Raw genomic sequence first — 23,938 nt, forward strand, 5'->3', positions numbered from 1 at the left:
TTTTTAACCTTAGGCTTGGCTCTTCTACCCATTCCAGCTGCAAGACACATGTGGTCAAAACATCTTTATTGAAAAGCAAGCCTGTATGTGGTGTTCCTGCTCAAAGGACAAGTAACATGAAAAAAACCTCCTTTATTCTAGTTTGATTTCAGGCATAGCACCAATTGTATTCACGCCTCTGTAACTGGAAGTGAAACGTGAAAAATCAGAGTGTAAAATGAAGCCCATAAATTCACTCCCCCCACACCGCAAGGAAACAAACCCACAACACACAACACCGACTGTGTGTTTGTGATTGCTCTGCAACACAAGCATGTTTTAATAAAGTGTTTGTCTCTTCTCCAAAAGAGTTGAAGCAAGGCAGTATTTTTCTGACTTTTAGTAAAACTCCTCAAATCAAGTAACAGATAATTTACAGATGGTTTTGAGAGCTCCCTAATTTCTAAAAAATATATTAAAATTGAACGACTAGATTTTTCTGTGAAGATTAAAAATTCAGGTGGTGTACTGAAGGTAGTATATGCAAACAAAATGCCATCCTGCCTGTAACCACAAAACAGTCTTTGCATGCATGGCTTAATGATGTTTTTTTGGTAAAGCTCAAAAAAGAGAAGTCCCAGAATGAACACATCAATTGCACAAATGCATGCTCACATTACAGTGGGAGGTGTAGTTCTTGTTCAAAAAGCTTACAGAACCTAACTATACAAGATGAGCCAATCCATTGAAATTTTCCAAGTGGCTATCTCTTTTTTCAAAGGGACAAAAGGCAGCATATGGATTTTTCATATCATAGGTATTGATGAAGTGAGGATGTCTGTTTCTAAGAAATGCCATCAGAGTCCTATATAGAAAGAAAAAAACCTGCATCTTGTAATTAAATATGGCCTTAAAAAAACTTAAAACATAATAATGCAAAGAAACCAATTTTGCTCTGCTGCTTAATTAGGTCTCCTGCCTGTAGCAGGCCATCACATTATGTTGACCTATGCAATACTTTCTGGAAGAGTCACCTCCAGAGAGGCCGAAAGCCATTTCCATCAACTGTATCGATGCTGACACTGGAATTGTACTATGTCTAACAAGGAGGAGGAAGAGATATTTTTAAGGTTTTTTTTTTTTTTTTTTTTTTTTTTTGTTTTTTTTTTTTTTTTTGTGAATAAGCTCAGGTTTATGCTTTACAAAACTTAGATATGTATTTTCCAATTTAGAGAAAAAAAAGTTTCCCCCTTTTTTTTTCTAATTCAATATTTGAGGCAACATGAAGGATTACAGTGCTTATAAGATGTTTTATTCAATTCACATAGAAAAGCATGCAGTATTAATGTAAAATGGTACAGTATTAATGTAAGATGTTCAGTGCACATTAGGTAAACAAATCATTAGCATACAAACCCATTTTTATGGTCTATACAGGCATACTAAACACATTTAGAATAACAATGATTTTTGTGAACTAAATTAAAAATTGTGCTTAACTTCAAAAAGAGACAAGCCATAATCACAGTGTTAAAAGTGATTTTTTCCAACTGAAGTGCTGTGACCCGGAAAAGAAAGGGGCTGCTACCTTACACCCACTTAAAACAAGAGTTTCAGTACAGTACAGTGATATGAAATAGTCTAAGCAGGAACATTTCCTCTGGGAGGTAAGTTTTATGGCAGAACTGACATTAATTTATAGAAATTTCACAAATCCATAGGATATATGCCCAGTAGCTGCCTTACATGCACAAAATGTAATCTTTAGGAATGGGATATGCAACCTTTAAACCTAATTCTTACATAAATGACTAATTTGACAAGACCACTTAGAACTGTCAAGGAGCCATTAGCTGTGCTCACAATTGGAAGAGCATGTAATCTGATAACTTAAAGAGCATCAAAAACTCCCAAGCCCCCAGGTAAATAAAATGCCCAGTCAAAAGAATCTGGAATGGTTCTTCCTTGGGAGAGAGCTTGCAATGGGCAGGCGAATGTTCAGTTTTCACATAGTCGAAAACGACAGGATCAGAACTATAAGGAAGTCATTAAAAATTAAGTTCACCTGTAAATATTAAACATTTGCAGGTTTATAACTTTGAGTCACGTTTGATTTCCTAAGCAGAATCAGTTTTTGGTGGTTTTTGATGGACTAGCACTGGAAAGGCTGTTTTGAATTTTCCTCTTGGTTGACTGACTGACATTTTTATTTTTCCTTTCAGCTGTAAAGGAAGACACCCAAGGAGGATTAATCTGACTTTGCAGATCAGATGACATCTTTAAAAAACATGAACCAAACTTCTGTTCCTCAAATAACCTTTGTGAGTTACTGAACAGTACATTTGGTGAAAAGTCCCTTTGAAATAAAGAGTTTGGGGGTTTGGAATCAGTAGCCACTACATTTTGGCCTGTAAAAAGTGGAAAGTGGTCATTCATATCTACGTCAGACGGGGAGAGGTTGGAAAACATAGCAGGTTTCCAGCCAGTTCTGTCAGCTACCAGATCGCTTGTCTCTGGACACTTCATACTCTGCTCCTCATTCATCTCTTCCAGATTCTTCTCTGTTCCATTCAGAAGTTTAGCACACTCTGTTGACTTTGAAGAACCGTCAGGATCAGAGGACTTGAAATTATAGCACGGACTCTTACTGTTGTCTGACTCAGACATCATTGAGTCCAACTCAGAAATTTTATCGAGGTAGGCAGCATCCATAGAGGCCTCGCTGGAGGTTCTTGTGCGGTTCATTTCGGAAGAGCAGAGAGTATGCAATCTCTTAGGTAAGCAAGAACCTGTTTTATCACTGGATTTTGCTCTTGTCTCATCTGACTGACCAGCTACTGAATTTTGGTCTGATCCATCAAAATCTAAGTTCTCGGCAAAATTTGTCGTGCCCCAAACCCCTGATTTTCCTGCAGTAAAACAGTTTAGCTTCTTTTCGCTATTACAGCTGCTTCTGCTGTGCTCGGAAGAATCTTTACTGCAATCATCTGAAGTGTCATGAAACTCTTCAAATTTCAGTTTTCTCAGGAATGTTGATGGTTTTCTTGCATTTTCTTTGCCATCAGGAGTGTTCAATTGAAGGCGACTGAGAGACAGAAAAGGAGTGCACGGTGGTGGAAGATCATAAAGTTCTTCATCTTTGTACGGGGTGCATTCCTCAATTTTATTCCACTGGTCTTCTAAGCAGGCATCCATATTTGTACTATTTTCGTCCAGGAGAACCCTGTGACATCCTGGAAATAGTTCTTTCTTTGGGGCACACTGCGTATTTGAGCTGTTCAAGCCATCTTGACTAGAAGAGCTTAAACAAGTTCCACCACTTGTCAGCTGCTCAAGATTGTCAGGACTCTGACTGGTATTCAAAGCCTTTTTCTCCTCAGCTTGGGTTTTCAAACATGTTGTATCTTCACTGCTCTCACCTCCTTCAGCATCTGTGGAAAGCACTCTCTCACTAACAGCACTCACTGTCTGGCTTCCTTTGCCTGCCTTTTTCAGCTGTAAAAGCTGACACTCTATTTCTTCTATGTATTTATCACTTCTTTCCAGTGCCTTTTTCAGACGGTTCATTTCACGTTCACTTTGTTCCACTTTGGAATGAAGTGCAGCTACAGTAAACCTACCAAACCTGCAATAAGTAAAAAAGAAAGAAAATATTAAGCTGGAAAAAGACATTATTGTGAAGGTTTGCAAGCTCATTTCAAGACAGAACGAAGCTATTAAACACTCTGTCTATTTGAAAACAAAAGTCAGAACTTCTCTCTGCTAGTTATGGAAAAAAATACTGAAATCATCACAAATAACATAAAGGTGGAGGTAATACATGAAAAGACAAAATTAAAGTATTAGTGGTAGCAAGGCAATAACAAGCAGATTACCCTTCCAGGGGCTGGTTCTATCAATTCAACTCAAATATGCATGAAGAATTATCCCCTAAAACAATGGCAAAGATTTATGATAACATTTGAACAGTGGTCCACATCTTGAAATATTTACATTCAATCATTTTCCTACAGTACAGCAGTGTTTTACAATACATTTCTTGCACAATGTCACCTTGTCAAAAACAAAATGCTGATATGAAATGCTGAAATTGCATTAGTCCTTTGAGGTGGTTTAAATACTTATATAGACAATTTCAATTATGTTCCCATTAGATATACAGCTTTTCCTCACCCATCCTGTGGATGGCATATCCACTTACTTTGAGTTACTTGTTTTTCTGAGCTTTACAACCAGAACAATCTGATTTCTGTCTTAACTCCAATACAAAAACCAGCTGCTTGTGGTTTGTGAATGTTTTCTGCTCGTGGGGTTTCCAGCTTGAGCACATTTTCAACTGCCACGATATGGACTCGCCTTCCCCTCATCCTCCATCAGCTTTCAAGACTGACCTTCCCCAGAGGGCAGGTGAAGGTTTCAGCTATATGCCTTGACTAATTCTAACCTGTCACTGACAGGTGAGCATTAGGGAATTCCCTGCTCCATCCAAGGCTTTCAATTTACAGAAAGAAAAAAACAATTAAAGTTCTGACATTATTAGAAAGGAGGGAAGAACCTGCAGCCACCCTATAACTCTGACAAATAAGGTTTTATATCACAAAAAAAGGACCATTCTGTATGTGGGCTTACAGTGAATTTCCAATTTCCATCTTGCAACTCCATGTTACAGCACAGGCATCATAAACACTACCTGAAATTTTTATGTTTTTCTTTGTTTGTCTGCCTGTCCCTCCCTCAGAGTCACACTCAATTTCCTTCCATTCCATTTTCCCCATTCCATCAGCTCACTTCTTCAAAAAATGCTCCCATTGCAACCCTTGGATCAGTGAAATCTGAAGGTGGTGTACCTGTAGCCTCCAACTATGCTGGCAAAACAGCTATGGATCCATGCATGCATTTCCAGTAAACAATCAAACCATATTCTGCTTCTTCAAGTTGTGAGCCCGAAGCAGCTGGAAGCTGCTGTATGCTGACAACTGCAATACAATTAACTGGACAGCTGGGGAAAGCAATAAGGGTGATCAAAAGCCCCAAAAAATTGGGCAGGAGTGACCAGATCTACTGATATATTTCACTTCTTACCTGCTTCTGCATATTTAAAGAACTCTGAAGACTTTGGTGTAGATGGCTCAGTGATGGATAAGATTTACAGCTTCACACAGTTTTGGTGTGTACCCATCACTTCCTTGTAGACAAGAAATGGCAATGTAGAAATTTTATATTATTATTTTATATTTTTTTCCCCAAAAGAAGCTACCTGGACTGCAACTCAGTGGAGGCAAGGACCCCTTCACCTCCACAGGACCTCTACCCAATTATCTTCATGTTCATAAAACAAGAAGACAGACACTTTTTCATTTGCTTGCTCTCTGGAAAACAAGTTTTCCCAACTGCTTACAGCAGTTGGTCCATTTCTAGCTGTACACAAGAGGGAAATAGGAAAAAAGGCACAGAAGACTTTCTCTCTCCCCTATGAAACTAGGTAAAAGCAGAATCACAGCTCAAGAATGCTTCCATTATATTTTCAGGGGAAGGAGGCTACATGAAATAAGCATCCTTATATACAACACATTTTGGTTTATTTCCTCCTCCAGTTAAAGGAACTCAGATTTTAGTTTGACATGGACGAAGTCACTGCAGCACAACAGGGCCCAAGCAAGAGCTTTCCCAATTCCTAAGGTGATCCAGAGGTATTTATTTTGCCTTTCTCTAACAGATTTATTCACACAGTCTTACAGGACCAAACCCTACACTCCTTAATATAAGATAGAAAGATGATGAAAAATACAATTTAGCTGAATAGTCAAGTGAGAGAGAGGGAAAAATGCTTTTGTAAAACAAGGAAGATTTTCTGGAGTCTCCTCTAACAGACATGCTGACATAAAAATTAAAACATGTTTACATTTATATGCATACCTGGTAATTCCTTTTTAATGGAAGAATGGTGTAATATGTTTATTTAATGCAAATAGCATTAGTGACAGCCTGAGATTTGCTTATGAGGAAGCACTGTATTCTCAAGTGTAACTTTTATAACAAGTGTCCTCAGGTTAAAAAAATACAGTATGTTGTTCAAAGGCAAATAGCATCACTAATATGTTAATTGTTGCAGAGGGATGTGCTTGGGAATTTTAGTTTTCAGAAATGTAACATATGACAAGCTGCCTACAAAGTTACTTCTGCAGTTAGGCATTAGAACAGTAGTCACTTTCTGTTCCTGCTTAAAGACTTGCATACATTTATTTCCCAAATTTTCAAGGACATAGATTTTCAAGACAGCCAATTACTCCAGATATAGGTGCTTCAGTGATTGATCTAGTAACCCAGAAGAGAGTTTGAAAATATTCATATTTTGGTTAAAGAAATCAGAACTCTACCCATCTCCCCAAACCAAACCACTTGTGATTTTTTTTTTTTTTTCCCTTCAGATATACAGTGAGCCCTGCTATAGCAAAAAAATTATGGTCTTATGACAGTAACAACAGAATGCAGTACAGTTACATGAAAATAAATTTAAGTTTCACCTGACAATCCAGATAAATTATATTTCCTGAAGTATTTGAATTATTTCATACTTGGTAACAAGGTGATGAATTCTTTGGTAGAAGGTATTTAGTATACATGTGGTAAAGAGCACACATATACCAAAAGGAAAGCCATATTCTCACACATGGACAGACTTTTGAGTGTTAAGGTCTTGTTCTATAGTTGTATCACTGAAACTATGACTTTGGATCTCACTGCATTTCAAGTACATCCTTCATATAGAAAACTGCAAGACCAGAAAAAAAAATCATCACTCATAAAGTGAACAGGAACACATTTCAGGTGGGATTTGGATCCTTAACACAGACACCTAACAGTATTTTACATCACCTAAAGTCTTTTACATGACTGCTGGCCCCCACATATCACTCTGGAAGGATGACCCTACGGACCCTGTATCACAGATACCAGGCCCAGGAATGGCAGTGGATATGTTACAGTGTCTGAAACGACACTGGATGTCTAGATGAACATTTCAAGCTCAAATTTCAGGACCTTTCCTCAGTCAGAGTCCCTTTTCTTGTCCCAGCATGATTCTAACCTGACACTAATCAGAAAGCTGCAGTCATCTCTCACCTATAGTGAGCAAGAAGAACTAACATTGCTGGAGTCACCCTCCTTTGCATTATTCCACAACTGCTCCCTCAGTTATGTTTGAGTACTCCAATCCTGATTATATCTGGGATACAGTTACTTTTCTTCTACACAGTAACTACTATGGGACTAGGTTTTACATATGTGATGGAAACAGTACTGATAACACAGGGAGGTTTTAAGTTGCTCCTGTGCAGTTCTTACAACAGTGTAGTTGTAAGGACAACTTCTTACAACTTCTGTGCAGTTCAACAACTCCCGTGCAGTTCTGACAAGGCATCTTCTGCCTCTTAACCCACCAGTGAGAAGGCTGGGGGTGCACAAGATGCTGGGAAAGGACACAGCTGGGGCAGCTGACCCCAACACACCAAAGGGATATTCCAGACCATTAAGTCATTATGCTCAGAATAAAAAGCTGGGAAAAGAAGAAGCAAAGGTGGGATGTTCTGAGTGACTGTGTTTGTTTCCTGAAGTCACTGTTAGGCAGAGATGGAGACTTGCTTTCCTGGAGACATCTGAACACCTGTCTGTGGAAGTGGTGAATGAATTCCTTGGTTTGCTTTGCTTGTGCACAGCTTTTCTTTCCCTACTGAACTGTCTTTACCTCAACCTGTGTGTTTTTTCACTTTTACTTCTCCACTTCTCTACCCCAAGACGGGGGGACTGAGAGGCCATGTGGGGCTTAAGTTGCTGCCTGGGGTTAAACCACAACTTCTGAAAAAGTCCATTGCTTGGGAAATTGAAGAACAAATTTTTCTGTTGTTTCTCCCTTTCCTTCTTACCTATCAGCTCTGCAAATTCAGCTTTAGGGTTTTATTTTACACGTCAGTGACACTAACTGCAGCATGCCTGTGTGGTTGAGCCCTTGAGTCAGTTTAAAACCACATAGCCTCATACAAACTCTTCTCTGTCTGGATAGCAAGCAGCTGCAATGGACAGTTTTCTTGTATAACCACTTCCCCAAGACTAGGGCTGCAAGGGTGCTATGGAAATTGACTCTCCAATTCTAATAACCTGATGGCTCAGGCTGGGGACCACCCTGCAGTTCAGGATGCATCCTCCAAAGGAAACAAAGGGTGAAAAATGGAAAATGACAAGGTACACTCAGGGCTTATTACAGTTTGAGATAAGGGCAATGCCAGAGTGTACAACCAAATCCAGCCCCATCATTTACATACACATTTTCCCTTGGGTTCTGCAGGTAGATGGGAAGAAAGGCAGGAAATTCAAGAACAAACCAGCTGAAAGACCTACTAGTTTCTACAGTTCTTTGGTGGTATCATGTACCAGCTGTACCAGTTCTGCAATTCCCCTCTATATCACATATGAAAGGTGATCTGCAGAAACATCTTGGCAACATCCCAGGTTTTATACAACTGTCTTAAAAGTGTGTCATATTTGCATAGAAATCAGAACCAAAAAACCAGTACTGCCAGATGAGGGCCTTTTCCTAGCAAGCAAAAAAACCCCAAAACCCACAAAAAGTCAAGACATACTGTCCACTGGGAAGAGACAAGTCAGGTACGTTCTTTGAAGTGAGCTTCCATTGTCACGAAGGGAATTGGCTGAATTGAGACAAATATTCAAAGCCTCTCAAAGCATTTTAACATCTATCAGTGAAGTATTCCTGGTTTTCCATGTAAGAAAGGCAGATTACACCAGGGTCAGCAAATAGCAAAAGGTAGAAAGAATTATTTCAGAACTATTAAAAAAAAACCCTACTGGAAAACCCACAAAACCAGAGTGTGATCTGAATGTCCTCATTCATCTGCCTAAGGTTTAGATCTTCATGCCTGAAGTGGTTACTTTCTCAGGATTTAATGCTGTGACTGAAGAACTCTGAGTTCATTTGAAGGCTATTATATGCTACTTTCCTCTACTTTACTTTTAAGGCCACACTGCAGCTAGTCTATGAAAATGGTCATTCCTCTGGACCAGCAAACTTGCAGAGAGGTGAGACCATAGCCCAGTTTTCTATCAGGGAAGACAGCAGATGTTCTTACCCTCTGCACCCTGGATATGGGTTTTAAGAAGCCAATTTGTAGGTCTGGTGAAGTGCAGATTGAATTTTGTAGTTTGGTATGTGCAGAAATATTTGAGCTAAGTAAAAATTTAATGTAACGAATGACCAAGAAAGTTAACAGGTCAACAGGTTTCGATTTCAGTGTACCTGAAGTCACAAATCTAGACAAGATAAACAGTAAAACTGAAGAACTGCTCCTCCTTTCCAAAACTGCAACAATAAAACAACTTGCAAAACCAGAGAAAAGAGATAATGCAACGATTTTATGCATGTTACAGATAGTTTTTCAGACTGGGATTTTAACTGGCAGTAGGAATTAAATATTTAGGGAAAAGACTCCTAGGAAGCCTAGAAGTCTGGGTTCAAACCGATTTGAATTTAACCATTCATAAAATACACTATACCCTGGAGTAGATGGACTTGCTAGTTAATTTCCTTCAGGTAAAAAGCAAACATCCCTTTGCCAAAAATGCTTTTAGACCAACTGTGCTCTGCCAATAGACCTAACAGTTTTCTATTTCAAGTAGAGCTGGAAGTAATAGGGCTTTATTATCCTGCAAAACTTAAGTTTCAGAAGTTTTTTTGTTCTGTACTGTGAAAGTGGAAGTCGGTGAAAATTCATCAGGAGAAAAGGTAAAAAAAGGACAAACAACAACCACAAATCAGTCTGATTTGCTTGAGAAATGGACGACTAATACAGGTCTTTGGTAAGAATCAGAGCTAGAAACTTACCCTCATTTGCCTTTCAGACCTGTGTCCCACCTATATGATGGTATGGTATTCTGGTGAAGTCTCAAAAATGTTTTCAGGAAAAAAAATAAAAAGCTAATCAATAAATCAGCATCATCAGTTTAAAAAAATGTATAAAAATTCCTGACATGGCTGAAATATTGATTTTATTGACATACATGACATTTTTCAGCAGGTTTTAATGGATAAGAAAAAACAATCCAAGTCTATGGTAAAAGGAAAGTTTTTTATTGACCACTGAAGGAGACTAATTATACTTTTCCCCGTGATGTAAGAGGTAGAGTCTGTGTTACAAAAGGATCATTCACCTGCCATTAGTGTTCCCTCTTCTGTGAAGCAAAGTCCACTAAAACAATTTATGTTGTGCTATTTAGCTCCAATGTCATCATGCACAAAATGAACTACACTTGGGATATACAGGGACTGAATACTGACAAAACCTTTATAAAATACTTTGATACCAGTTTTATTTAGGTATTTTAATTATTTGTTTAAGCATGAATCTATACCTGAGAATCTGAAGCTGAAGAATATATGAAAAATGAAACAACAGTGGTGACACTAAATTACAGAAATCTAATTCAGTAGCTATTTTAAATTACATTAGAGACCTACTCAGACACTTTTCAAAAATTACTTTCTGAAAACTTCTGACTAAAACACACAGGAACAACTATACTTGTAAATCCATGTACTTGCACAGAAACTTAATTCTAATGACATTATTGGGCTCTGATGCTTATGCCTTCAATTCTGATTTTATAGGCAAGTTAAAAAACCCATTTATTGCAAGCCCTGTTCAAAGTGTGAAGCCTAGCTGAAATACCCTTAAATATTATCAAAGTTTGCCATCAGAGCTGAAAGAATATTTAAAAAATGTCTTGATGTTAGGTCTGATCTGGATATTGACCAGACTAACGACCACAAGGATGAAAGTTAATTTAAAAATTCTGCTAACAACATTAAGATAGGAGAGATTTCTCACCATCTGAAGGATGTACTTAGGATTTGAAAGAATGGAGTTTGATATGCATCAAAACATCAGCCTAAAGAAAGGCAATAAATGGGTCAATTCCCACACTTTGAAAGGGGACATTAACTGCATAAATGCAAAATAAGGAAAGAAGGTAACTTTTTAAATAGCAATTTGGCAGAACTGGTACTGGCCATCGTGCTAGAAGTGTCAGGTAGAAGGAAACAACAAAAAGGTACTGCAAGGTATTGATATAAGATGTTTTAAGGACAGAAGACAGTTTTTCTAGTTAGTGCTACCAAGACTTTACTTGTAGTTTAGTACCAGTTCTAAGCATTATGACTTCAGAAAACCATCAACACTGGAGATTCTTGAGTGCAGAGCAAAACCAAATAAACACATGCTTACTTTTTCTCTCAAGTAATAAGTATCTAGAAGACCTGGACAAATTCAATCTTTAAGATGTGAGGAGGAATAAAGGGGTACAGGCTGGATGAATCAAAATCACTAAATTTCATGTGCTGAAGTGTTTCTTTCAGGACAAGTTTTTCCTTGCATGTACCTTAATTCTTGTAGCACACCACTGGGCTCAAAGCAAAGGCAAGACTCAATATAGCAGAATCAGGGTACAAAAACACAAACTCCTGAAGTGTTTGACCTGTTCCCAGCCCACTTTAAGCCTGATTGAATTAATGTCCTAAATCCCATGCACAGCTCTAGAGTTATCACAGGCTAAAGATAATTCTCAATAGGCAGGCAGAATGCGATATTTATTCAGGAGACTAAAAAATAATAATAAAAAAAATAATAGCAGAGACACAGGCCAACCTAGTGGGCACCTGGATTGCAAGACAGATGATGACACAGTCCAATTTGTAATAACATTTGGCTATATCTGGGCTTCTAAAGCAGAAAGTGACAGGCTACTCTTTTAGGCAAACATGGTAAAGCATGCACAAGCTAGAAGAAAGGGAAATTGTCTCCACTGGGCAGTTTACCTGATATCAGAAAAGTAAAAATCAGTTTAGATTATCTGGTCTCTTCTAGATCTTATTTTCTAGGATTTATTTACTTATATATATTTACTTTTTAAGTTTGCCATCCTTGCCAACTCACTCTTGAGTCTTATGGGAAAAGATACTCCATGTCATAAAAGTCACTGCCACAGCCTTAAACAGGGCTCTATCTTACTAGGGGTCTTCAGGGCACAATGTGCTTTCATGTATCCACAGCAAAAGGATCATGCATCTCTTTGCTGTTGTCTCTAATAACAAGTAGTCTGACAAGTAAGCTCTTCTACAACAATGAATTTTCTCTTCCAGCAGGTGTGTTGCCAGAACTAGAGCAAAATCCAGAAAGCTTTCTTTCCACATTACATGGGTGCCTCCCAATCCCCTTCCTCAAAAGCTCTGTATAAACCTTTGGCCAATATAGCTATTAGCCTTTTAATATCTAAACAAATGAGACAAGAAAGGTAGAAAACCAATGAAAGAAAGGAAAAGAACTTTAACAATATCAATATATTGCGTCACAAAGTACTCCCAAGAAGAGGTACCTCAGAACACAGCTCTAATGAGTATGGTGAAGTTTTTGCTTTTGGAGGGTATTGTTGTTGGTGTTATAACTGTTTAAAACAGAGCATTAAACACCGATGTCAGTTCTGGGAATGTTCTCATGCTGCAGAAGCTCAACTCTGCATATGTTGCCCAGACACAAATCCAGTGTTTCAATACAAATCCAGTACTTCAATACTGGCCATGTAACAAAGGAACAGCACTTGTAATCAAGTCATATTCCTTCACTGTGGACTTGCTGCGATTCTCTAAGTTGCATTTCTCACCCACTTGCTGCTATTTTTTAAATTTCATTTTTCACCTAAGTCCATGAGGATAAAAATTTCAAAGTCTACCTGGAGACACGTATGCAACACCATGTACACCACCACAGTTTTAGGTTAAACAGGCCTACAACAGTTAAACAGTCTATAAATAAAAGATAGTAGCTTTTAAAATATTCACATACTTTTGGGGTGATCTACTATCAACTTCAGCTTTTAGCCGCAAATTCTCTCTTAAAAGGCTATTGTTTTCCACGCTCAGTTTCTTATTTGCCTAAGGAAAAGAAAAGGAAAAAAGTAAGTATACAGTGAAACAGAAATGACTTCTAATATTTATAGGACAAGCTGTTTCTCCTTTTTAAAGAGACAGAACTAGGAATGTGCAGGTAGGAAACAGCCTTCAGACAGGGACACCACTTAAAAATCACCATGGGAAATGGTTTGCAAAATTGAATGGCGAACAGACATTTTTTATTTATATTCCCAAAATACATTGCAAGTGTCCTATCTAGGGAAATAAACACAGCTATGTTAGTTAGCACAGAAAGTCATTAAGGAGATGTACTAATGGCAATTCCATGTTTTTTTTTCCACATGACTAAATATGTTAAGTACATTAACATTACAATGTGCAGGTATCAGCAAAACTAATGTTGAACAGCTTCCTCCATTCCAAATTAGAGCAAGATTACTTTGTGGGTTTTTGGCTTGTTTTTAAAGCATAGTTATCCTGTGGATGCAAATCCATTATGACAAGCTATTTGCAGTCTTTCTTCACTTTCTTCCAAGACATTCTGATTAAGATTCCTGATTCACAACCATTCTTACTCCTTGAATTGAGGTCAATTCCTTCTTCTCAGCTCAGCAGATATCCTTGTTAACAATACACTTCATATAGAGAGAAGTTACATGCCACCCTGTTTCAGAACAATGAATGCCACTATCCTAACAAAGCAGAATACACTCTCTGCACTTCCTAGAGTCTGCTCAATCTCCCTATGCTAAAAACAGCGCCAACAGTCCAGGACTTGTAATTCATAGCCTCAATTAGATTACGCTTCCACTGCATAATAAAAGTATGATCTAGAGCTAGATCTGAAGAAAGAGCTACGCAGTTGAGCTCAGAGTGAAATGTACTTTTTCAGAAGCATCAAACAGTGCAAGAAGAGAGTCAGAGAACTTTAAATGCTCATACAAATATCCCTAGCAACCTTTCCAGGTGAGGGGGAGAAGAAATGGAGCAGAAAAATATAAACAAACACCCCCTATCCCCAACACCCAACACCACAATATTCCTAAGGACAGAAAGAATAACTAGAGACTTGTGGCAAAGAAGGGAAGGGTGAGCCCAGGGCTGAGTGTCAACTACTTGGTATTTAAAAAATAAAAGCACTAAAAACTATCCTGAAAGCAATGAATGAGAATTCAGGAGCACTCAGTTCCAAAGTATCATCAAACCATTTGACAACATGGCCAAACCCTTTCTCTCTTTCAAAAAACACTGTTCCCCCAGCTGCATAATAAAGTAAAAAATTTCACTACTTGTGTAGCACTGATAGGCAAGGCATCCATGTGGCACATGGCAAGGCAGGACTGAACCCCTCTGGTGTCCTTCTTCTGTCCTCTTTCTTCTAGTGTCTACCCTACAAGTCAGTAATCTGCAAAGGACCCCCACTTACAGCACAATGTCTACATTAATGAGTTAATGTAACTGCATTTTTAATGAGTGTACTTAGTCTAGGCTTTCTCCCATGGAGTTTGTTTCACCAATTCCATAGCTTTTATGACTGCACTCAAAGTAATAATACCTACTTCGGGCATCACTATATTTGTCTGCTCTAGAACATTAAATGATAAAGGTGGTTGCTATTTCCAGATTCAGTCTCAGTTTTGAAAAAGAAAGTGGTGGCAACCACATTTACTGAGGGATCTTGTCTAATTGGGAAGTGCTGTCTGGTTGAAACTCCTGGGTCAGGTACTTTAAGGGAGAAGGTTTCTGGTTCCAGACAGTGTGTGCATGGAAAAGATGTCTTGCTGTTCAGAATAGGGATGGGCAGTGCACACTGACAAGTGAGACAAGGTCTGCCAGAGACAACTGCTTTAGGTACTTATGGAATTGAGCAGCTGTTGGACAGGGAACAGATGGGAAAACAGTGTTGGACTCAATGATCTTAAAGTTATTTTCCAACCTAAATGATTCTATGACAACAGTTTAAGAATTCTTCCCTAAAACCTATCTAAGCCTCTATTTTTTTAAAACTCTTCACCAAATTCAGAGATTTCATATACTTAAATCTCTTTTCTTGCTAAGGCTAAAGTTATACTGAAAAAATATCCAAGCAAACCCCTTTTTTTCAGTTCCTGTTACAGTGTTCTTTTTTACTTACCTAGAGAAAAAGTTAAAAACTTAGTCACCCCAAAAGAAAAACAGAAAGAGAAAAAAAGACAAAGAAGCAGTACAGTTTAACAAGATGAAAAGAAACCTAACAAAAATATAGGCAGACAAGAACTTCTTGCTGTGAATCCTATTTTGCCATCTACAAGTGAATCTGAAGCTCCTGGGGTCCTAGAAGTATCACATTAACAAAATGGCAGAACAGCACAACATGTGCCTCTGAGTTTAGAGCACAGAAAAAGTGTGAACACTATTAATGCTAAAAACTTTAAAAAAAAGTCCTAAATGCACCACACTTCAGTTTTGCAACCCAGTATTGTTAATAGAAGAAATCAAGGCAGCATTTTGAATAAATACAAGGCCAGTTTTTTCTACCTTGATTTCAAATTAATCTGAAATTTCACTCTTCTTCAATGTTTAAAGTGCTCTTACTTGTGCCTGCAGGTATATTTTGCAAGATACTTTTATTTAGAGGTTTTTTTCACATGCCTATCTCCTTCATCCTTGCTTCTGCAGTATCAGATTTACCTCTGTATTACATCAAGATGTATAAAAAGTCTGCAGGTTTCCAGTAAAGGATATTCTGGTCATAAAATGCTGAAGCTTGTCTATTTTCGGTCAAAGGGTCAAGTTACTCTGTCTCAGCAAATTGCACCAAAAATATCGGCTAGCAGGGAGGGCAATAGTGCAAAATCTGCTTTAGCCAACTGTACTGTTTGCCCACTGAATGTTGCAAAATAGATATACTGTATAGATTATTGCAAGCCCGAAAAATCTGGTCATCAATACTGTCGACAAGTGCTACTATAATCCAATTACCCAGTCATAGAGTGACAGAGGAGTTGAATAAGAGTCACATACAGGACTCACTAGAACAAGCAATAACATCTGACGCTTGCAAGGGCTATATGGAAATACTGTGATACACCAACAGTTACTGGAATTCAATTTTTTCCCTCCTTCTTCTAGATCTATGAAGCACCTGAAGGTCATGGTAGCTCTTACTCCCATTAACGAACACAAAACAGTTACACTAAAGAAGAGACGAAGAAATGTGTTTGTTACATTTATTACCTCCCTTAGCTTTTCCACATTATCCATCAGTTTTTCACACATATCATTGGCAGTTTTCAGCTTTTTACTCCACTCCTCTGGGGTTTCTGGGCCACTGGTACTTGCTTCATTTGCTGACTGGCTACTTTCCTCATTTTGGCAAGACAAAGCTGACGCCGCAGGATCCAGAAGAGATTTCAGCTGTATCTGTAAACTGAGGTTTTTACCTCTCAGATCTTCTACTTCTTTTTGCAGGGATTCTATTTCATCCTAAAGGTGTCAGAAATTCAGAGGAATTAAAATAATTTGTGAGATTAAATAATACTGGCAAGTTCCCACAGCACTTTAGAAACACGGGTTCTGGCAAGCCCAGATGCATGCCTTCACTTACACATATATCTAAGTATGCTTATGTACTGCGCTTTAGGCAGGATTTTAATCAACCTGCACACTCAAGCATCCTGAAGGTTTTAGTGCAGGGAATCCCTTGACTACATAAAGGACCCTGAACAAACTGTCGAGCACACCAAAAGCTTCAAAGCATTCAGCAACATGAATCTATTATTAGGGCACTCTGTGGGAGGATTTCCTGTATCAAGAGTGTTCTTAAGGTCGTCCTCTGCTGACTCATTTGCTGTTATTTAAGAGTGTTTCTCTCATATTGTTCTGAAACGTCACATGTTGGGATGCTGAAAGTCTCCAAATTCAAAACAGACAGAACACTGACTGGAAAAGGCCGCTTCAGCTATGCCAAAGCGGCAAAATCTTACAGAAGACTCTCAAAATGCAAAGAACAAAGCTCCTAGCTGTACCAGTCTGAAGCCACAGGGAAGCAAAAACCTTCCAAAGCCTCTTGTTAAAGGAATAAAAGAATTAATTTATCCTGAAAACATACCTTCTACACTGTTCACTAATTCAAGTGTATGAGTTGTTCATGGTAACACTACTTAAGGAGGCCATATAGAGCATTTACATAAATCCAAGGCATATTTTCACAAATAATCACGCCTGCCCCTGCCCCCAGCATAGAAACAACCATTTTAAAATAAGCATTTTTTTAGAAGAAATTTATGTTATCCTAGGACTAGCTGTATGAATTTTGAGTTGACTCAACAGAAAGGCAGGAAGAATCTTTTCCTGGGTCCTTCTCACAGAGAGACAAAAAGAACCTGAGTTATGGGCAAGCTTGTTATAAAAGATAGCTCATACTTCCCCAGTGTTAAGGATATAGAGAGTCCATTTCCTTTCCCTCATTCTCCTCCCCACGACAGGTTTCCTTCAAAAATATGTGATGTCTTCACACTGCTGCTACTGAGGAAACAACAGCTGAGAAAAAAAACTATGCACATTCCTTATTAACAGCTTTCCATCTTCTTCCCGAGAGAGTATTTTTCCAGCAAGAGACTGGAGCATTCAGCTCTACTTTCAAGCATCTACTCACTTTCAGAAAACAGTAACGCTAAAAATTGACCTATGCCAGAAGGTTACAATGAGCAGTATTCCTTAAGACAGAATTTAGTCTCTCTGAGCAACAGGGAATTATTTCAGAAAATGTCTGTGTTTGTACTGAAGACAAAACAAAAAGTTCCCTACACCTAATATGCATTAAAAAAATGCCATACCACCTGGGGGGTCAAATTCCCACAAAACTAAAGAATTGGCTGCACTTGGCTACCTGTTGTCTAGAAGGACTATTACCATGACTTCAGTGGGACCACTTCAAGCACCAGCAAATGCTCTCTTGTAGCTTTAGTCAAAACGTGGCATTTTAATGCAACTGAGTTTCATGTAGATACAGTATACACCCTTACTCAAACTAAAACAGCAGGACTCAAAGCAAAAGGACCATTTGTATGTCATAGTTTAACAGCTGCAGCTCATCTGGAAAGTCACAACACTCACCCTTGTCCTTACCTCATATTCTTTGTGGAGCAATTCAAGCCTTGTTTTACGTAGGTGTTTTCTGACTGTTGGACTAAATATAGGATCACTTTCACTTGTTCCTCCTAGAGCAACAATAGGATGAAAGAAGCACTGATACTGTTTCCTTTTCAGTCAATTCAATACTAGTAATCCACTTTATACAACTTTTCATATTATCAACTACAAATGCATCTCATATTGGACCAACTGGCTACCATGGAAGAGTTAAAGCCCTTTCACTTTCAAAACAGGTTCAACTTGAGTACCTACTACTGATGTTTAGAAGTCAAAATCTTGATTCACAGCAGGAAGAAAATTTTACATTTTTCAACTATTTTTTTCCTTAACAGAATCCTATGTTATTTAAGACCATACTAATAAAAGAGCTGAAGGAAAGGAGCAGGGTATCAAGCATACATTTAATTAGTACAAGTTACCATAAGTTTTTAAAGTGAGATTATACAGATAATTTTTTCTCTTAGAATGAAATAGCAGGGCTGATATTTTATGTTAAATAAAGAGCGCAGTATTGCCTAGCTCTGGGGAAGTTAAGAGCCTCATGCAGTTGCTGTAGCTTTGTCTTATTTCTGTGCTAAGAGTAATTTTCTTAAAAATAAAAAAAGAAAGGGAGGAAGTGATGAACAAAACAAAACAAATGAACAACAAGTAAAAAAACCCCACATACTCATTCAAGATTCTGGATTGAAGTACACTACTTCTCAGCTAATTGCTGGTCTCTCAGGTGAACAGGATGCAATGTATTGGTGAAAATGTATTTTTAATGCATTTTTTTCAGTTAAAGGCACCATCCAACCAAGATTTAAAAACAATTATTAGAGCCATTGGGTACTTACTGTGTTTGGATAATCCATCCATTAATATACACAATGTCTTTGGAACCAGTAACATCCCTAATAGCTACAAGGTTAAAGATTCAGTTAATTCTTCCTTAGATGTTGGTAAAAAAACACACAGAAGAAAAGGTATCCGGGCATCTCTGGACTCAAAGCAATCTCCTCTAGCAGTAAATACCAGAAAGTTATTTCAAAGCCTAAATCTGTCCTTACCTATAATCTCCTTGCAGGGATTTTCAGGCGTGATGGGAATCCTGCAAGCTGGGCACTGATTATTGTTCTTCAGCCACACTTCAATACAAACGGAACAGAACACATGGTTGTTCACACAGATAACTGGATGACGGACCTTTTAGCGTTAAAGAGGACATAAAAAGAAAAAAAAAAAAACCAAACAGACTCTGAATACTTTAAAACTCCTTCAAGTAACAAAATATGAAAATACACAGCCCCATCTCTCAGAGCAAGTCTGGCCTTGCAGGAAAGTGACACTGTTGTTTTGCAGGGCTAGCTAGGAGTAATCTCCTGACTCACAACACCAGGTTTCCCTCTTATTAAAGGCACCAAAGCTATAACAATTTCTGCAGAACTGAGGTCCTTGTTTGCAAGAGCTTGTTAATAACCCGAGCGGCAGCAACACCTTTCCTTTACCCCACAACCTCCATACTACAGCCAGCCACTCCAGCGAAATGCCTTCTCCTCCCAAGGTAGAACATGACCAAAATAGGTGCCTTTTCAGTAGTGAGGCATGGAGGGATCTCTACTGGCACCATCTAACACTTCGCTGTGGAAGAGGTATCATTGGAACCTAAAGTGTTACAGATTAACTTTAGCCTGTGGATAATCAGCTTCATGGAAATCAGCTTTTAAAAGGATCAGGGCCAAAACCACAGAGCTGAAATGTGAACCAGCAATCACTAATTCAAGTCTCCTGCAAGATATGCATTGCTACTAAATAAGTCATTAGCCAAGAATGGGGCAGCTAACTGAAGGATTAAATATTCCAATCAGACACAGATTCTTTCAAGCTTTCCCTCCCCTTTCAAAACAGCAGGGTAAACAAACTTTTAGAAAATATTAATGACAATGCACTATTCTCTCTTGTCATTTAAGTATAAACCCTGTTTGAAAGTAAATGTGCATAGAGGGACCAAATATGATGAAGAAGAAAAAGACTTTATGCCTTACTGCAGTTTGCTTACTGTAATACACACTCTTGAATCTCTTACTTGTTAACGTTAGTATTTGTGTTAGGGGTCTTCAAATAATTGTTCTTCCTTCTCTCTTGTCTTTTTCCAATAAAGGTACTTTTAGACAAGAAGTGACAGAATATAGATTATTGTAAATTCTACTGTACTGCACTTAAAACCCAAGTTCAAGAGAATCTTCATCTTTAAATGAAGTTCCTCATAATTTTCAAGATATTCCTCTTTCATTCTGTAAGTAAAGTAGTCAAACTAAAAAGGAAAAATGAAATGTTGGCAGAGAGAAGCAAGCACCTGGAAAGGACAGTCAGTAGCCACTTGGGCCAAAAGACCAGACGTGTCCTGTAGCAATTGTACCCATATGATCAGCATTGCACAAGCTAAACCCAACTGTTTAACCACTGAAATATTCATGGATATGAATTAAGGCCCAGATCTGTCACCTCCTTCTCCAATTCACTCTCTATGCTTCTGTTACCTCACAGGATTCACAATATTTAGAAGACCTCCAATATGACAATCCTGAGAGTCAAAGGAAGTATCTATACATAAAGAGAAACTCAAGTTACTGAAGGTATGAACAAACAGAGACTGAACTTTCACCTCTAATTAAGAAAACTTTTTTTGTGATTATTGCAAGCATTAGCACACCAATGCTTTGGAAACATTTAAATATTACGATTTCCATTATTTCTAATTTAAAAAGTCCTGTTACTTATTGCTTTGTTTTACAAGAAAAAGAGCCTTCTCACCTGCAGCTAGCAGGGGAAAAAAAAAAAAAAAGACTTTTTCTCTAGCCATACTTCTTTCTTACTCTGAAGCAGCCTGAGAATAGTTATATAGATGGTGATGAAAAGATACAGAGCAGAATAACATAAAATAATCCAAACAGGAAAAGACGTTTCATGAGCGCAGGTTTTCCCCCTGGGGGGCAAGAGACCCTCAGTTACCCCAAACCTGATACAGAAGCACACTTCTTCCACATGAATGATTACTCCATATCTCTAGCAAAATAGTAAGTCACATTTATTACTCTCCAGGGTACAGTGCTTCTGATTTACACACCTTTACAGGTTTCATTTCAGGGCTGGGGTTTTATACTTTAGTTGGCTCAGGATCCACACAAAGCAAGGCACACCAGAACAGCAAAAGCCACTATTGAAATGTCACACAATGGCTGGTGGTGCCACTGCTCTTCCCACCAACTGTGACAAGCCCAGGGGGTGGGGGCACCAGGACATACCTACTACTAAAAAAGCATTTTACTTGAATTACAGCACAGTTCCAGTTCTTTCAGTGACCATAATGTCTAGAAAGACTGTGGTTTATTTCAGAAGGCTTGATCAGCTTGGTGATTTTGAGCAATTTCCTAATTTTTCCTTCCAACATAATGCCATTCCTATGCAGATCCACATCCAATCCTGTACACATCTACCTCACTTTGAAGGCACTTCTGGGCCTTCAGGCAGCACTAACATAGGAGCAGGCACATGGAAAATCAGGCACACACCAGTGAACCAATCCCCAGACATCCTACACTGTTTCAACCAGCACAGAAGTGTGTCTTGAGCCCAAGCAACCTGTCGACACCACAACCAACAAGAGAGATCTTCAGACATCCTGGGACAAGTAAAACAGTCTGAAGCAGATGGCTCCTGATCTGCTATCTAATTAAAAAATACAGGCATGTTAGAAGACAGCCCAGACTGTACCAAAAGATAATTCCAGTAACAAACATGAAATTGATCCAAGCAATTCACTCTTATTTTAAATGGTTATTGCACATCTTGCCAATATACTTTCTGACATTGTTCACGTTAACAAAATGGGCTAATATGTCCCTGCTGCCCAAGATTTCGGCTCAATTAAAAACAATGAGTGGCCAACTCATTCGAAGAATTTCTCTGCAATATCTCCTTTTTTATCCTTTTAATGCTCAGCGAATAGTTTGTATCTTGCAGTCACACCTTTGCAAATTTTGCAGGGATAGCAAGAGATACGTTCTGAGTTTCCGGTGGGCCTTCTACTTGATGTGAAGTCTGTGCTACAAACCTCAAAAGTATCAGATAATGTCAACCCTCCATGATACTCCCTGCTTCCCCCAAAAGACAGTAAAACTGACAAGATTTTTTCCTTAATTCAGGCTAAACAAATTCCTTCCTCCAAACTTAATCCTAAGAAAATGGGTTTTTCTGGTGAAGTTTTTCAATGAAGTTCCAAGCTAGAGACAAAGATGTCTATTAAAAAGAAAGGGCAGTCAGAGCTGTCAGCTTTGCCAAAATTTAAACAGATTTACACGTCTAAAAATGAAAGCATTCAAGTATCTTTATTACATGCATCACCAATGGATTCACAATTCATCCATATATGTTAATGTATTATCTCAGTGCAAGAGAGCAAGGAAGAGGGTGGAAGTCTCTTCCAGTACAAACTCAGGAACATCTAAAAAGGAAGTGAAAGTATGAAACAGTGGCTTGGATTAACACAGTGGCTTTACAGCAAGATATGAATGAATACCTAACTAAACTGTTAAGTGCTTAGAGCAGAAAGTAACTAGGAACGGATCCAAATTGCAAATATCTTTGTCAGTTTGATTTCACTCTCTCTTGTCACTCCACTTTTTGCAGAGCGGACGGTATCCACGCTGCATTACATACAGAATACACTTGGGTTCTCCATTTTCATCAGACAGATTAACAGAAAAAGAAAAGTAACAGGACAACAGCCAGAAAGTCTTGCTAAGCTACCACGAAAAAAGCCAAGAAATGAGTAAACACGGTTTCCAAAAGTAACACAGTGCCAGAATTATGAGGCTAAAGAAAAGAGACGTCTGAGTACTTTCACTACCAGTGCTACACACCTACTTCACACATCAAATATGCCTGCTCTTTTGTTACCACTCCAACAGAGAAGGTCTGGGAGTAAAGGCCAGGTGAGGTAGAAACCAACCACACAATAAATGCCGGAGTACAAACATAAAAGGCTACGTCTCCCCTTGTAATTATTGTTGAGTTTTAAGAAAAGAAAACGAGGGGGGAAAAAAAAGAAAATAGTAATAAGGAATGCGCAAAGAATTTGAGACGCAATTAGTGACAGCCATGAAATTAGTTCTGGGGCTTTTAGAGAAGAACAGACTAGCAAGAGCCCTCTGCTTCCCCAGGGAGAAGAGAAAGGAACTGGGAAAGGGTCAGAGAGAGGAAACGGAAACTTTTTCTCCAGACCGCTGCAGTTTTGCTCAACCCTTTTTAAATCTCCTTGCTTATACACCCGCTCTTTGTTTCACTTGTCCTCCGCCACACTCAAACACAAGCTGCCCAAGCATTTTATATTGGAGTATCCTACTGGAAACGGGAGAAACCCCGCAAACCTCAACACCCGCACCTCGGGAGCTGCACACCCGCGCACCCCGGCCCCCCCGGCCCATTCAACACCTCCCGCCGGGACAATGCGCGCTTCCCAACATCCCAAGGGTGCCAGCAAGCCTCGGCCACTGCCGGGAACGGCGCACACACAAATTTCCTTCCCGCACGGAGCCGCAGAGCCTTAAAAGAGAACCCCGGCGAGGGTCAGAGCGTCGAGGCGCGGCGGGGCCCCCGAGCAGCCGCCACCGGCCGGACCTCCCTGCCCCCCGCACCCAGCCCCGGCCCGCCGGGCCGGGCCGCGGCGGCGCCGTTACCTTGCCCAGGCAGATGTGGCAGGTGATGGGCAGCGTGAGGGACAGCGTGACGCTGGGGCCGTGCTGCGCCATGGCGGGCCCCGAGCGGCGCGGCCCGGCGCCAGCAGCACGGAAGTCCCGCGGGCGGGCG

General features: G+C 39.1%; 1 protein-coding gene across 1 annotated transcript; it reads right to left on the reverse strand.

The window, feature by feature from the left end:
- Positions 1–1,274: 1,274 nt before the first annotated feature.
- OBI1 (ORC ubiquitin ligase 1) lies at positions 1,275–23,938 on the reverse strand. Its single transcript, XM_041419941.1, has 6 exons — positions 23,809–23,938; positions 19,141–19,276; positions 18,065–18,156; positions 16,172–16,420; positions 12,888–12,976; positions 1,275–3,604 (listed from the first exon to the last, which is right to left on the reverse strand). Exons 1-6 carry the CDS (start codon positions 23,878–23,880, stop codon positions 2,107–2,109), a joined length of 2,136 nt encoding a protein of 711 aa, XP_041275875.1. The 5' UTR covers positions 23,881–23,938; the 3' UTR covers positions 1,275–2,106.

This window comes from Onychostruthus taczanowskii, unplaced genomic scaffold, assembly GCF_017590055.1.
Source record: "Onychostruthus taczanowskii isolate IOZ18803 unplaced genomic scaffold, ASM1759005v1 scaffold62, whole genome shotgun sequence".
NCBI lineage: Eukaryota > Metazoa > Chordata > Aves > Passeriformes > Passeridae > Onychostruthus > Onychostruthus taczanowskii.